The sequence below is a fragment of the Vespa mandarinia genome, chromosome 3, assembly GCF_050613455.1.
Source record: "Vespa mandarinia isolate Hongniang chromosome 3, ASM5061345v1, whole genome shotgun sequence".
Taxonomy (NCBI): domain Eukaryota; kingdom Metazoa; phylum Arthropoda; class Insecta; order Hymenoptera; family Vespidae; genus Vespa; species Vespa mandarinia.
Window position 1 is genome coordinate 11,294,708 of NC_140812.1, and position 17,793 is coordinate 11,312,500.

The window sequence follows — 17,793 nt, forward strand, 5'->3', positions numbered from 1 at the left end:
TTTTTTATCGCGCAAATATAATATACGTATAGCCCCATAACGTGGTATCGCCGAAAAAAAATTTTTCTCCGATCGCGTTATTTTGGTAAAAAAAAAAAAAAAATAAAAAAAAGAAGAAAAAAGGAAAAAAGACAGAAAGAAAATAATAATAAAAAAAATAAAAATAACAAATAAAACTTATTTTTTCGTTTTTGCAATTCAATCGACGCCTATTTCAATGCTAATTATTATTACTATATTTTTTTACCTGATGTCCTATGGCGCCCATGATACCGAATCAGATTTTCTCTCATAAATGCAAAATTTTCATAAAGAATGCCACAAAAACGATCCCTTTTTGCCGTTCATCATCGATTTCTATTCTCGTTGGGTAAGAGAGAGAGCAAGAGAGATAAAAAGAGAGAGATAGAGAGATAGAGAGATTATTAGTACTAATCATCGTGTCATTCTTGGCATTCAAACATTTCCTATTTAATTCTCATCTCCTCCTCCTCATCCTCCTGCACTCCCTCCCCCTCCCGGACTCACACGGTCCCCTCTTATTCAACGATTATTCGTATCCGCTAACAGGATTAAAATGTTAATCGTCTTATGAAATTTCACGTTGCATAAGTCTAACTAGGATTTATGATCTATATTAATCTAAAACGTCTTTCTGAATAACACCGAATTAATAATTTGAATCTTTTACAAATACGTACAATATATATATATATATATATATATATATATATTGTTATCTTTGTAAATTTGAAATTATAGATAAGTAATTGATTATTAATAAAATTGACGTAGTTGAATATTAATGAAGAAAGAAAAAGTAAAAAAAAAAAGAAAATCGACGGCAAGCTTTATTATTTAACAAATCAAATAGAATAAGTCTCTCTCTCTCTCTCTCTCTCTTCCTCTTCCTCTTCCTCTTTCTTTTTCTTTACTCGAGAAAATCTACATTCCTGTTTTTGTCCTTAAAATTTGGTTTCTACTTGGAGCTCGGCTTTTAGAGAACGGTAAAAAGTTCAATATCGAGCTCGAAAACCTTAGTGAAGTGAATCCTAAAGGATGTTCGCGCACGTGCACGTGCACCACCATCACCAGCGACTTTTACCGTGATCGCGAAGTAAACCCCACTATGTTGCATTGACTTTCGAGTAGAGAAGCGAGAAACGAGAAACGAGAGGGAGAATCCAAGTTCTCTACTATTCTTCCCCTTTACTCTACTATTCCTCTCGCAACCCTGACTCGTCCATCCCTCATCCCCTCCATTTCTCCACCCCTCGAATTCTCCATCTCTCATTCCCCTTTGAAAAAAAAAAAAAAGGGAACTCTACGATTGAGCTCAACTAAGAGTAACTTTTTGACTTGGTTCAAACTTCGTCGCACATTTGGGAATTGTTTGTACGAAGAAAAAGCTTTTCATCAATTTCTTTGATATCTAATGAAATCAATGGATAACGAATGAATCGGTCGTCGAATTAAAGGGGAAAAAACTATATGATCTTAAGGAAAGTAAATGATAGTAGAGAAATTATAATAAAGTTAATGTGTTATATAACAGACAAGTTTTAAGATTCGAAATGGTAAAGAAATTTTTTCTTCTTTTTTACTTCTTTTCTTTTATCTTCTTTCACTTTATCTTAGTTTTTTAATTCTTCTTCTACTTCTTCTTCATTTTTTTTTCCTTTTTTCTTTCGTTTCTTTCTTTCTTTTTTTTCCTTTTTTTTTCTTTTTGTTTCGTATCCACCTTCAGAAAAGAAGCCAGTGAGACATTTGTTTTTTTTTTATTTATTTTATTAATTGATCTTTCTCTCTTTCCTCCTCTTCCTCCTTCTCCTCTTGTTCTTCTTCTTTTTTTTATATTTTGTATTCTGTAATTTTTACAGGATACTGCCAGAATGCAGAACCACGTGGATCCTTTGGGAGCAAAAGTATCGCAAGGAGGATGGATCTTCTACGGGACAACGAACATCTCGACGAACGACGATTCAAGTAACTATGTAATGGATTATTGTTATAGTCATGTACGCGACTGGTAAGATCTCTCGATCAGTCATTAAATATGTAACAATAATTTTATTTCCCCTTTCATTTTCTATTCTTTTTCTTTTTTCTTGACGATCAATCGAGCATTGATCCTTTTTGAAAATTGTACTCGTCGATCATTTTTTATCGGTGACTTTTCCTTGCCTTTTAAATCGACTCTCTCTCTCTCTCTCTCTCTCTCTTTCTCTCTGTCTCTCTCTCTCATGGGTATGATAATTCGTCGAAGAAAATTATTCGCTAAGAATAATGTTCGTTTTAATTTTCGATTAAATTATTTCAGTTCGTAAGGAGATCGTAACTTTTTACTTCGATCAATGATCTATACGTGATTCGTTTCAAAGAGATAAACGAATAGGAAATATTGCATTGATAAGAGACAATGTCGATAGCCTTTCGAGAGCAAAGTATCATCGGTACTTTCTATTATCAAGTCAGTAAGATTATTAAATGAATTCTTTTAACGTTTCGCACTTATAAAATGTATTTTCATCAATCGATTGGATCATCGAAAGATATTAGAAAACTCGTAAATTCCGTTTATAGAACTTTAATAGAGCTTCATTCTTAGAACTGTTTCAAATATTTTATACGATTATTTCGATCGTCGTATATATATATATATATATATATATATATATATATATATATATATACCGTAAAGATCCTTGTTTGATTTTGTTGTCGCAAAAACATCCCCCTCTCTCAAGTATTTCGTCGTTAATAGGAAGGAAAATAATTGTGAGAGAGACTCTCGTTCGAACTTATTTTTGTAAAAAGAAAGATAGAAGAAAAAGAGATAAGAGGAAGAGAAAGAGTAAGAAGAAAAGGAAGAAAAGTAAAAACTATTGGACGTCATTGACTATAACGACGACGACGACGACGACGACGACGACGACGACGACGACGACGGGTGCGTTTCGTCGGCGAAACGATTAAAGATAAATCTAGAAGCTAAGGGTAAGAGCATCGTAGTGGGCAAGTAATAGAGTAAGTAGACGAAGGGAGAAGAACGAGGATGAAGGAGAAGTAAGAGTAGGGAGGAGGGGGAGGGAACGGGAAATAAAAGTGTCGATTTAAGCGGTGGACCGACGTTGTACGCGCTCGAGTGGAACGGCCCAGACTTTGTTGGTCGGTAAAAAGGGAAGAAGAGTGTGGGAGAGAGAGAGAGAGGGAGAGAGAGAAATAAGAGTAAAAAAGGGTAGATGAGAGAAAGAGAGAGAGAGAGAGAGAGAGAGAGAGGGGGTAAGTTTGAGGAGGAGAGAAAAACGGTAGGCTATGTTGTCCATTAGCTGGGACGTGTCTCTCGATGGGGAGAAGATGCTCGAAGAGGAAACAAGGAGCTTCTCGTCCGAAAGAAAGTCGAAGGATGAGAACGAGGAGGATAAGGATGCTGTGTCTCGGTCCAACGGAGAAAATAAAAACGTCGCTCTTCATCCATCGGAGAGCCGTACGAGAGCTTCCTTCCTTCGACAGACACTGAATACGAGTGAGTAAAGTTGTTTCTCTCTTTCTCTCTCTTTCTCTCTCTCTCTCTTTCTGTCTGTCTTTTTTCCTCCCTTTTATTCTTTTTTTACTTCATCGTTTTTCCTTCCTTTCTTTCTCTTTTCGTTTCCTTTCTTTTCTCTTTTCCTTTTTCCCTTCTTCTTTCCACCTCCATCTCCTCCTCCTCCTCCTCCTCCTCCTCCTCCTCCTCCTCCTCCTCCTCCTTCTGTTTTTCTCGTCCAATTTCTTGGAGAGTATTCTTCTTTTTTTTCTCTTTCTCTTTATCTTTTTCCTTTCTTCTTCTTCTTCTTCTTTTTTTTTATCAATCGAAATGAACTCTCGTTCGTCGCGTAATCGTTATCTCTTCGCGTTATCTTCGACGTTTTTCTCTCTTTCTTTTTTCTTTTTTTTTTTCTTGAAATTTCTTTTCTTCTCTCTCTCTCTCTCTCTCTCTCTCTCTCTCTCTCTCTCTCTCTCTTGGAACATATCTTTAATGACGATTTTAGCTGCTACAACGTCATTGGGCGAACAACGAAGGTCTACGGAAATCGGTGAGATTAACAAAGCCCGTAAGAAAAATCGTCGAACGAAGGATCCAAGAAATAATTCTTCTTATAATATCAACGGTATTACGGATGTACGTGAGAATGAGATAAGAATTGGCGGTGGTAGATCGTCGTTAAATGAAAATAAAGAAAATGTTAATATGGATCAAATGTCGAAAAAGTCGAAATACTCGCAAGCGAGAAAGTTACGTGGTGAACGACGAAGAAGACGTAAGAATAGGGATAGAAAAAGGGGTAGAAAGAGGTCAAGGCAAAATGAGGATAGAAAGACCGACGACGAGAGAAGGCGTGCTTCGAAGTTTAAAAAACGAACGGAAAATGAAGAAGAGGGATCCGAACGATCCTTCGGCGATTCTTCGAACATAGGTTTGACGTACGGGGAAAAGAACGTCAGCATTTTTCGACAGGATTCAAGCAATTTCGATAGTTTAGATTCGAGCACTGGCACCGGTGCTCCGTCCAATCTTCGAGCTCCATCGATTACAACGACAACTACGACGACGAATGCGAACGATAGAAAGAGTTTGCCTCAAGTACCACCACGGCGGGACTTGTACGTTGAAAACGTCGAGAGAGAACTTTCTAAACAATTGGAAAAGGAGATCGCTAGATCTGGTATGTGCTTGATTGTAGTTGAGAATACTTTTTTTCCTTTCTTTCCTTTTTTTTTTTTCTTTTTCTTCTTCGATCTTCTTCTCTTTTTTCTTCATTTTTATCACTCTTATTCCACTTTCTTTTCTCTCACTTAACCATTTGCGGTGTAAAAACGTGCCACGCACGTCGAGATGTTTAACGAGATGTTAACGTCAGGCGATTGTTGCAGAAAGAAAAAAAATAAAAAAATTAACAGTGACACGTCAATCGTTAATGATATTTTTTACCGAGGCACAGTTTCTGTTTGCGCTTTATCGTGGAAAATTATCAGTATCAATTCTCAAACTGTAAAATGAAAAGTGACAGTGACAAAAAAGTGACAGTGATATTATTTGCGCCTCGAAGTGATTTGCCTTTCGAGTGTTCTGGCACGTGCAATCGTAAATTTCTTTGCATCGCAACTGGTTAAAAACTCTCGCTTATCAATCATCAAAGATTCTTTTTTCGTTCCTTTATAAATTATAATCAACGACAGGTATGATAAATTTGAGTAATCGAGTTCTACTAACTGGTTCTACGACACATCGAGATGTTACGTCGTACGACGATGAGAAGAACAAATTATCGAATGAGATTACGATCGACGATAGAGCGAGATTCGGTAATTCGCGTTATGACGCCGATAAAATGTTGGGTTATTCGCGTACCGAGGAGGATCTACCGATTCTCGATCTTGAAAATGAAGTACTCGAAAGAACGATGAAGGATTATAACGCTTATATGACGTCAAGCTTGAAGTTACGTCAGGATAGGCCAAAATTTACCTCTACATCACGTTTCCACGATCAACCAATCGTATCTTTAATCACGAGTACAACCACTACTACCAGAAGTACGACGACTACTACGACTACTAATACCTTAGACGAGGATAATCCAAAAGGCGACTTATCATGCATAAACGGAACTTTCTTGCCGGCACCGCTAGCTAGGCATGCTCTTATCAAATATGTAAAGTGAGTAAATAGATTTATTATAAATTATTTGATTTTTTATTGTTCGATAACACACACACACACACACACACACACACATACATATAAGATAAGAAAAATTAACAATGATTATTAGATCGAATTAAATTACAATCGATTTAGAGTTGCAATAATATTTTGACGCATATAAGAAACACGTTCAGTAAGTATTGCGACGGATCGCAATGAAAATGTATTCGAGAGTGGAATCACAAGTGAAAATTGAATTACTTTTAATACCATACACCGTGTATGAGTATGTGTGTGTGTGTGTCTTTGTATATATATATATATATATATGAAAGCTTTGAATCCAACCGTGCAAGCAGCTTTTCCGAACGCGTGAGGGATTTTCTACGGTGTTTATGGGATTGCTATATAAAATTGGCACTCTCCTGCACAGTAATCCTCTTTCCTTTCATCTTACCTGAACAAACACCTTTTCTCACTTCCCATTTGAAAACTAGTACTCGTTTACGTTCGTCGTCCATATCCGTACGAAATGATCATCCTTTCTCAGGTTTAAACCAAACGGGAATATAATCGGATATCTTTCGATTTTTACTTTCTCTGTTCTATTTTTTCTTTTTTCTTTTTTTTTTTTTTTCTTTTTTTTTTACTTTGTTCTCCTAATACTCATACGAAATCCTACGATCTCTCGTAATTTTTGATTTTATTTAAAAAAATCACTAGTATATCTCGCAAGAGTCCTTTGAAATCCAGTATCTAGTTTTTATATACAAAGGTGTTATGTATATATATATATATATATATATATATATATATATATATATATATAGATATTCCTTTAAAACGAATTCGAAATCGAGTTTTATCTTCGTTCTCGAATATCGTTGAAGAATCAAGATACGATATTATCTCCTACTGAAATTCCAAGATCTTATCGTATCGTATCGAGGATCTATCGAGATCCTTTTAATTGATACGTTTTCATCGATGAAAATCATTCGAAATACTCTCGAGAATATGGAAAACGATATCGAGGAGCGATCCCCTCTCGTTCGAATTCAACAATGCGTTTGCCTGTCCGACGTATTTTAATTGTTCTTGCTGGAAATTAATGAGAAACAAAAAAAGAAAAAAAAGAAAAAAGAGAGAAAACAAGAAGAATTAAGAGGAAGAAGATAGCGAAGAAAAATGAAATGAAATGAAAATCAAAAAAAAAAAAAAAAACAAAAAACAGAAGAATTAAGAAAAAGAGAATAATTACTTTCATTTAAATCGTAGCTCATTTCGTTGCATTATCTTTCTTCTCTCTCTCTCTCTCTCTCTCTCTCTCTCTTTCTTTCTTTTTGTCCTTTTCCTTATCGCAAATGACATTTGCGAATATCATTTGCGTGTTCCTTGTTATAGATCCTCAATACCGGGACACGAGTATCTCGAAGCCGATTACGAGTGTGCACCTGGGTTTTATATGGTATCGACCGGAAGTCGATTGCTTTGCAGAAATCGTCAATGGATCGGACAAGTACCAAAATGTAAACTGAAACAAGGAACGGACGGTGTATGCTCAGAAGTCTCATGCGAACATGTTTGTAAGGAAATCGATGGTAGAGCCGTTTGTTCTTGTTACAATGGTTTCCGATTGGATGCATACAAATGCATAGGTGAGAGATAAACTTTTATTTAATTCGTTTTTTCTTCTTTTTAATTGAATACGAAGAATTTCATCATTCAGAATTATAATATTATTTAATGTAAATAATACGTAGATTTTTTTCACTCATTTACTCTTACGCGATACGTTTTTGAAAAATTGTAATAACGACGATAACTTTGATAAAATTGTTTTTCTGTCTTTTTTTTTTTTTGTTTTCTTTTTCTTTTTTTTTTTTCTTTCCTTTTTTTTCGTCGATATCGATATTATTTGCCGATAAATCATAATTCACGATATTAATCCAACGTTGTCGACGTGCACGAATACATACATACATAAATACATACCGCAAATTGAATTTAGGTGCGGCCATTACTTTACGTTCCACACAATCGTCGACATGTATAATTACATATATATATATATATATATATATATATATATATATGTTTACATATATATACAAACATATATATACATATATATATGTTTACATATATATATAAACATATATATTTTACATTTACTTGCAATTAAATTTTGCCGCGTTGAACAAACCGCATGAGTGCTTTCAATTAATTTCTCCTGTTTTTTCTCTCTTTCTGTTGTTTTTCTTTTTTTTTTGTTTTTTTTTTTTGTTTTTTGTTATTACTATTATTGTCGTCATCATTATTATTCTTCTCTTTCTCTTTCTCTCTCTCTCTCTCTCTCTCTCTGTCTGTTTTTTTTATATATTCTTTTGTTATCTATAATACCCGCGTGTTTTCCGTCATATTCTTTATGAACTTCAATGTCGTCCGAGTAAATAAAAAAAAGTAATTTACGCACGAAAAAAGCTTTCGAGATATTAATAATAATAATAATAATAATAATAATAATAATAATAATAATAATAATAAAAAAGAAAAAAAAGAAATAATCGAATAAAACAATATTTACATTAAAATGATTTGGATTAATGTTTAAAATGCGAACGTGCGTCAAGGAGAAATGGATAATGAAGGAAAAGAGAAAAATGAAGAAATAAATAAATAAATAAAAAGATAAAAAGAAAAAGGAAATAAAGTGTGTTAAACGAAAGCAAAAGGGACGAAGGAAAAAGAGAAAGAAGAGGAAACAAAAAAAAAAGAGAAGAAGAAAAAAAAAAAGAAGAAAGTATAAACGTTTAATTGCTTCGTGACAATATAACTGGTGTGTAAAATCACGTATATCCTGTTGTGTCCGTGGTCGCTTGATTTTTCTTTTTCTCTGTTTTCTCCTTTTGTCTCTCTCTCTCTTTCTCTCTCTCTGTCTCTCTGTCTCTCTCTCTCTCTTGTTTTTTTTTTTTCATCCCAACCACAGACGTGAACGAATGCGAGGAGAACAACGGTGGCTGTGAGTACAAATGCGTGAACACTCCTGGATCTTTTCGATGCGAGTGTCCGAAGGGAATGAAACAGGGCGAGGACAGGTTCACGTGCATAGGTGAGCGATTTACGAGCAATCCCGAGCGTCGGAAGTGGTGCTGGGAATTCGATCCGGTCCGTCGGCTCTTTTCAATCAACGCGAACCACCGTGTGATTCTCTCGAATCACCATGGAAAAATCATTTTCAACGACGGATTTTTATTCTCGAATAATAATACTTTTTATTCACGTTAATCCTTAGAGAAATAAAAACAAATGTTCATAAATAAAATTATAAATTAGATATGTACACACACACACACACATATATATATATATTTTTTTTTTTATATATTTAGAAATTATTAAAAAATATATATATATATGTATATATATATATATGCGTGTGCGTGTGTGTGTATATACATGTAAGTCAAAAAAAAAAAAAAGGAATCGATATCTTAAAGGCTTATAGTACTAGTTCGAGATAAGTTAAAAACGTTTGATCAAAGTAAATCCTGAAATCAACCCTTTCGATGTAAATTAATTCTTATTATTCATGAGCGTTCGATATAATAAATGAGTTCTTTGACAAACATGTCGAATTAACATATATTTCCATTATTAGATTAGTCATAGTTTTTTGCTTATTTTCCTAATAAACTTATATCGACAATCTCGAACTAATGCATTTCTAATATTTATAATAATATTTCTGGTGTATCCCTAGTGAATTTCTGGTCCTTAAAATAATCGAATCCTTTTTTTTATCACTCTGTATATATATATATATATATATTTATATACATATTAAAAGAGAATAATTAACTAATAAAACAGTTTATTAATTCGTACGAAAGAAACGACGATTCGATCGTGAAATAATTAAATTTTTTTACAAAAAAAGAAAAGAAAAGAAAAGAAAAAAAGATATATATGTAAAAAAAAAATGAAAAAAAAAGAATGAAAAAAAAAAATCTAATTTTCGGATCGATTAAATCAAATTCTCTCGATTCGATCGTTCGAACGTAAAAATATTCATCGATTAAAAATGATAATCACGTTTGTTTTCAATGTCCATTACGTTCGACCAACGTTTTTATTTCTTCTCTTTTTTTTTTTCTCTCTTTCATTTTTTCTTTCTTTTTTATTTTTTCCCACGAATCGGTGAAAAAAAAAAAATAAAAAAAAAGAAAACCATTATTTCCTTCCTAGTGGATATAGATATATCCGTATTCAAATTTCGATACTATTCTTCGATAACAAATAATGCATTTTCCTCTCTCTATTCGATATTTCGAAAATCTGTAGTTTCATCTAATCGAACGGACAGGTCAACGATCACAATTTTGATTTTTGGTGGACGTAACGCGAACGAATTTTGCCAACGTGCGACACTATTATTGATATCATATATATATAAAATTTTTTCTTTAATACATATATTTTTCGTCCATTTATATAAAGAAAAACCGATGAAATGTCTAACGATTAGTCGAGTAATATAATAAATACGATTTAATAGATCAATTGATTCGATCAAAAAGTACGAAATATATTTATCAAAAGAACGGGAAAAAAAGAACGATCGATTCTCTTTAAAATCGTCGAATAGTAAAGCGATTAAATTCAATAAATTAATTGTGGATTGATGATGTATAGACATCAACGAATGCTTGCTGAACAACGGTCATGGTCCCTGTCAGGACACGTGTCGAAACCTCGTAGGTGGTTACGAATGCTCTTGCGAGGGTATCCAGGACACAGTTCTGTCGGCCGATAACCACACGTGCCAGAACGCGGGTCCATGCAGTGTCAACAACGCCGGATGCTCTCACACTTGTCTCTCGACGATGGGTCGAGTGTTCTGCCTCTGTCCGGACGGCTTCATGCTCGAGGACGACTGGAAGACCTGTCAAGGTAAACCTCATCTCCCTTAAGGGTATACCACTCGCGTTTAATCGCGTTAATTGAATGTCGACGAGGAAATTTGCCTTGGTACCTATAACAAATCCTTTTCAAATTGTACGTTTAAATCGTCTATCTTTATTATTTATTTTTTTTTTTTTTGACAAAATTAATAAGATTAGATAGTTTTTCTTTTTTTTTTTTTTTCATATTATCGATATGGGAGAAAGAGAGAGAGAGAGACAGGAAGAGAAAGAGAGTTTAACGTTAAATGGAATTACATTAAAATGTAATTAGCTTTTTCATATAAATTTAACATATTCTCGAATACATACAAATATATATATATGTTAGAAGATATATTTATATTTATAATATATTATTATATAAATATAGTACATTATAAGGTATACCTATTTATAAGTAATATATTAATTTGTGTTATAAGAGAGATAAAAATATGATTAATATTTATAATATATTACATTATGTAATGAGAATTATTTAAAAGATTATTACGTTCGGGATAATAAAATGTTAATGTATTCCTTTTTTTTGTTTTTTTTTTTTTTTTTTTGATCAGACGTAGACGAATGCGCAGTACCTGATCTACAAACGGAAGTGTGCCGTTATGGATGTATCAACACGCAAGGATCTTACAGATGCGCCGAACCGACAGAACTGAAGGATCAACCGATCGTAGATAGTCTCTCCATCACCTGCCTGCCCGGATACGAGGTGTCCACGGACGGCTCTTGCGTGGGTGAGTAGTACTCGATCCTTACGGTAAATCTATTGGACGTGTTATACGATCCAATTTTCTCTATCGTCTATATGATTAAATCATTTATAAAAGCTTACTTCCTACGAAATTATTTTATGAATTGATATTTAAATTGATCATGACATTTTTGAAAAAAAAAGATATATATATATATTATATTATATTATAATAATATATAATATATAATATATAATAATAATAATAATAATAATAATAATAATATAATTATTATATTAATATTATAACAATATATAATAATGATATATTATTAATTATTATATATATATATATATATATATATACATATATTTTGTATATATAATTATACATACATTTATATATACGTACGTATTAATTATCATATATACGTAATGACTTTTATATAAATTAATTAATTAATTAATTAATCATTGACTATGTAATTGTATAATAAATTTCATGATCATTAATTAATACGAATATATATATTTGTCTTTGTATAAAGATTAGAAGATGTTTATATAGTTTTGGAAGACCTTAGACGTGCTTCACGTTGATCGTTTCAGTTTCAAATTGCACTTTCTACCAATGCGGTGCGAAATTTCATAGAGCGTTGTAAGTGTAATACCGAAAGTTGCTCTCAGTACCTGGTACGTTAACTACGGTAGCTCGTTAGCATGTTGTTTAGTTATTTACTCAGTTATTCCACGATATACAGGATTATACAGTTTAATGATAATAGATACCCCTAGGGAAGTTAAACTTTGTCCGCACGGACACAGTCAACCGATTTAGAACCATATAACTGTTAGCCACACGACTATCTTTCCTTATGCATTTTGCAAAGTCGTTCCTTCTTTATTTACATTAATTAAAAGAACAACGAATATCTATTCGTTATAAGTTGAGAAATAAAAATAATTATTATCTTTTTTTCCCGTTTTTTCTTTTTTTTTTTTTTTTCTTTTCTTTTTTCTTTTCTCTCTTTTGTCTCTCGTTCTTTAAATATTTGTTTTGACAGCTCCCCTCCCCCCCCCCCGCCCCCTTTTTCTTCTTTCTCTTTTACATTTTTTATCGTTCAATATCATTATCAGGAATGTTGGTAAAACGTAATACAAATTAAAGTGAAAATGATTATGTTGATCCATTGAAATTCGCAGGAATTCGTTTTATATGTTTTCAATCTTAATTAACGTGATTGTAATTTTTCATTAATATATCAATGGGATTTATATTTTATATCTCAAAACAAATACGACGTATGAAAAGGAGTAAATATATTCGGCGTAAATTAAAAAGGGATTTTTCACATAACCCCACTTTCTCCTTTCACATCTTCCTTCCGTTCAACCGGATGTTTGTTTGTTTTATTTCGTTATTCGCAAGAGAAATTCTACTAGGGGGATAGTTGAGTGAGAGCGAGAGAGTGAGAGAAAGAGATCGCTTTTTTCGCTTTTTTTATTTTATCCCTTTTTTCTTTTTTTATTTTTGTTTAGTTTTTTTTTTCCTCTTTTTTTTTTTTTTTTTTTTTTTTTTTTTATCAAAACCGCAAATATCACTTTTCGTTATTAAACGTAGTAACTGAAACTGATATAAATATGGTAATAGTCAAAAGCACTTGTCTGTATCGCGTACGAGAGAAGCAATGTAATTTTCGGGTTTAAAGCGTTCAGTTTTAAAAGCCGATGGACGGTGGATAAATTTCGAGCGGGTCGATGGCTACCGGGGGATAACAATTCCCCGTAGGGAGATGAAGGGTCCCCCCTAACGAAATTTCAGAGAGGGTCCTCGTCAAGCCCCTCATCGTAACATCGTACGAGACGTAAATAATCGAATCAGCTCGAACATGGATCCACTTTGTGTAGAGGCTCGCGCGTAACTCCGTGTCGACTATCGACGGTGAATTACAATTGGTGCTATATGATATTATCCTGTCGTCTGATAAAAGATAGAAGAAGTGAAAGAAGAGAAAGAAGAAGAAGAAGAAGAAGAAGAAGAAGAAGAAGAAGAAGAAGAGGAAGAAGAAGAGGAAGAGGAAGAAAATGAAAGAATAATAAAACGAAAACGGAATGGAAAGGAAAAGAAAAGAAAAGAAAAAAAAAGGAAGACGTTTTTAGACATTTTGAACAAAAAAAAAGAAAAAGAAAAAAAAAAAGAAAAGATCTTCAAGGGAAAGTAAAAACAATAAAAATAGGATTTTAATTTGATTCATAATCAAATATTACGTTTATTGTCGTACTCGTTATAAATTATAAAGATTTCGATTTATAATTTTACCCGATTAAATAACAATCTTCTATTTTTACTTATCGAGATGTTTTCGTATAAATTTCTTCATTTTCTTTCTTTTTCGATCGCAAAACTAAGAAAAATCTAGGAAATTCGTTCTTTCTTAAAATAACGAAGAATAATATCTAATCGAAAGAGTCTTGAGAAAATGAGTGATCGATTTTTAATCGATTTTCTTTTGTGGAGATTGATTCATCGTTGCATTTAATTTTTATTTTATTTTTTTTTTATCCATAATTTGTATTTTATATTTCTCATATCGTATACGTAATATAAATAATATCGTTTAATGAATATATATATATATATATATATATATATATATATTTATTCATCGAACTTCATTTAAGGTCTTTCAACGATAGAAAATTTTCGTATGCTCGTAAAGCAACGTTAGGATGTAGATATAACGAGAACTCCGCGGGGATATGAAGGCACTAACGAGATTTTCCTAACGGCCTCGTCCGTACCTACGTAGATCATCCGTGTACTTAATCGAATTAGTTCACACGTGGATCCTGTGCTCGCGGCATGACGACAGCTCGTGTTAGTATCGCGCCTAAATCATTCTGTGCACTCGCACGAACACGATAAAGGACTTGGCCCTTTCGAACAGAACCAATCGTAATTCGAGGATACAATTATCGACGTTATTAAAGTGTCCAAGCGTTCGTACTGAAATCCGATTCATTTATGTCTCTTTCTCTCTCTCTCTCTCTCTCTCTCTCTCTCTCTCTCACTCTGACTTAATTGACATCGTACGTCATTTTCCTCTGAAATTTTCAATCAAAAATAAAATCACTGAGATGAAGAATAATTTGGTCAATGTGTTTGAATAATAATTAGTAATTAATTGAAATGATATTTATGATACGTTAATAAATAATATTGTTTTGTAAAAGTGTAATTTAATTTATAAAGATACATTTTTCGATTGAATCCGTACGATTGATTATTATTAATTTATTTAGAAATGTTAAATATATTAATTTTCACATTGGCGTAATTGAAATTTTACTTCAACTTAACTACATGAAATTATTTTCATTGAATTCAAAATTAATTGACATTCTACGTCAATTTTCCTTTGAAATTTTCGAACAAAAATAAAATCACTTAGATTGAGAATTAATTTGGTTAACGTGTTTGAATAATAATTATTAGTAGTTGTATTAAAATGATATTTGAGATATTGTAATAAATATTATTGTTTTGTGTAAAAGTGTAATTGACCAAGAATGAGATTATATCCGAGGAAACTTTGACAATGAATTCGAACAATTGATTGTAATAATTTATAGAAATGATTAATATATTAATTATCACATAGTGTAATTAAAACTTCATTTGCCCGTAACTGGATGAATTGTCATTATTGAATTCGTCGACCATGATACAATTATCGATGTTATCAGAATATTCACCATTGATGCTGAAGTTCGATCAATTTATGTTTCTGTCTGACTTAACTAACATCATACGCCATTTTCCTCTGAAATATTCGATTAGAAATAAGATCAGTTTGAATGAGGAATAATTCGATTAATTTGTCTGAATAATAATTAGTTGAATTGAATTAAAACGATATTAAAAATATTATCGTAAATATTATTATTTTATAAAAGTGTAAATCAATTGAGCATGGATAAGATTATTTTTAAATAATTAAAAATAAATTTTTACAATATATACGAACGAAATGATTGATTATAATAATTTATTTAGAAATGTTAAATATATTAATTTTCACTTTGGTGAGATTGAAATTTTACTTTCTCGTAACTTCATGAATAGTCGTCATTAAATTCAGAATTAATTGACATTGTACGTCATTTTCTTTTGAAATTTTCGACGATGAATAAGATCACCGAGATGCAAAATAATTATGCTAAAGTGTTCGCATAATAATTAACGATTGAAATAAAATGATATTTAAAATACGATTATAAATATTATCATTTTGTAAAAATATAAATTAATAATATAACGATTTGATTCTCGCATAGATGATAATTTTTCGAATGAATTAGAACGATTGATCATAATAATTTATAGAAATGATTAATGATATATCAATTATCGTATGATGTAATTGAACTTTCACTAGTTCATAACTTAATGTATTATCATCATTAAATTGGTCATTCGCGTACAACTAATTAATTACTTAAACTAACATAGCACTGATAACATCGGATGATTCACTCGGACCTCGTTACTCGGTACACATTGGAATATCTCTACTGAATTCTAATTCGATTTCGGAGTACGATCTAATTGCATTGAGAATCCGACAAGTGTATCGAAGTTACCGGTCTATTCTAAGAAGATAACTCAAGTCGATTTTGTTCGATCCTCCTAATTATTACATGTAAATTCGTTATACTTAATTAAATTTCCCGAGGAATTTTTTTTTCTTCCTTAGTGTCTCGCAAAAAAAAAATTCACGTCTAACGATTGGATTGATCTCGTTTCATTGAAAATTAATATCGAAACTAATGAGAGACAAAGAGAGAGAGAGAGAGAGAGAGAGAGAGAGAGAGAGAAAAGAAACAAACAATAATAGTGACCAATAAAAGAAGAAATAGTGTGAAAAGCCATTGGAAGATTTTAAGCTGAGCAAAGAGTTGAAAAAACTTACGCGAGTTCATGAAAAATCGTCAGAGCGTGACTCCACGTATATTTACTGTATAAATTTAGGAAGACTCTCTCTTTCTCTCTCTTTTCTCTTTTTCTCTTCTCTCTCATTGCATTGCATCGGCACGGGTCAAACAAAGGGAGTACACGGATTCGAAGGACGTATGAAAAATTTTTCCCGTTCTCCGTTATTCGAACAGGAAATATATTTTCTTTCCTTTTATTCTTTTCTTTTTTGAAAGTGCGAAAATTCCTATGTATTCTATCCTTGTCTCTTTCATTTCGTTTTCTTTTCTCTCTCTTTTCTCTCTCTCTCTCTCTCTCTCTCTATCTCTCTCTCTTTATCTCTCTAATCTTATTTCTCTTTTTCTTCGTGGTAGAACTTCGATCTGGAATCTTGACTTGTGATCCCTCGAGGACGATATCTATATTACTGGTCTCTATAGTTTTTCAGGATAGAAAAAAGGGGATGAGGCAGAAAGAAAAAAAGAAATTCTCGAGATACTCTCTCTTTCTTTCTCTCCCTTTACCTTTTACATTTTATTTTTTTTTTTCCTTTTTTTTTTTTTCCTTTTTTTTTTTTCCTTTTCTTTACTTGGTTCTCATATCGCGCGAGTAACAGGGGACCATCTTAACTGTATTCTCGCGAGAGCTCCCCAAAGTATTATACACCAGGTGTTCCTGAAAAAAGATGATGATCTTTTCAACAAAAGATGATATTACGAATAGATCTATTAACTCAATTATCAGACGATGATTTACAAACACTCGGCTAAAGTATAGTTATATTATAATTAAACAAATTAATTCTTCTCGATTAACGGAAAATGTTCATTTAATTCGTTTAATTTGTCAACTTAAAAGAAGGACGAGGTGAGAGTTACGGAGAGGGTGCGGGAGGTGGTGGAGGAAGGGAAGAGTGTGCGTGAGACAAGATTGTTGAAAGGAGGATCCTATTTTTCACTTTTGCCTGATAATTTGCCACTTGAGAAATTTTTTTATCAGGTAAGTCTTTTCTTTTTTTATCAGGTAACTCTTTTTTTTTTCCCTCTTTTTTTTTTTCTTTCTTTTTTTCTCATTTTCTTTTCCTCTAACCCGAATCTTTTTTGTTTAAGGCAAAAATATTTTTTTCTCTCTTCCTTTTTCTTTCCTACTTTTTTTCTTTTCACTTCTTTTCTTTTTTCCGAGATACACCCAATATTTCAAGACATTCCTATATGCACTTACGTAGAATATTTAAACTCTCGTGGTTTCTTCTATATACGTATATATGTATGTACGTACATAAGTATATACGTATATATATATATATATATATGTATATGTTCCATGATTCGTCGATTTTTCAACGACCCGCACTTTAAAGTGCGATTCGTTCACGAAATACGAAGCAACTCTGCTGTAAATGCGTTTTTGTCGTATCACTCTGGATTAAGGATCTCGACAAATACAGGGCAACACATATATTCTTTCAAAT

The 17,793-nt window shown here is 32.2% G+C and overlaps 1 protein-coding gene across 2 annotated transcripts in view; it reads left to right on the forward strand.

The window, feature by feature from the left end:
- LOC118445150 (uncharacterized) overlaps positions 1-17,793 on the forward strand; it is a 61,611-nt gene that overhangs the window by 17,462 nt on the left and 26,356 nt on the right. Inside the window, exons 2-9 of one of the 2 annotated variants that reach the window (XM_035874195.2) lie at positions 1,881-1,986; positions 3,330-3,526; positions 4,029-4,703; positions 5,218-5,698; positions 7,091-7,344; positions 8,676-8,798; positions 10,382-10,639; positions 11,211-11,390. In XM_035874195.2, coding sequence (XP_035730088.1) covers positions 1,881-1,986; positions 3,330-3,526; positions 4,029-4,703; positions 5,218-5,698; positions 7,091-7,344; positions 8,676-8,798; positions 10,382-10,639; positions 11,211-11,390 — 2,274 coding nt within the window. Of the gene's footprint in view, positions 1-1,880; positions 1,995-3,329; positions 3,527-4,028; positions 4,704-5,217; positions 5,699-7,090; positions 7,345-8,675; positions 8,799-10,381; positions 10,640-11,210; positions 11,391-17,793 lie in introns of those variants that run through there. The other variant, XM_085655663.1, reaches the window with a different exon arrangement.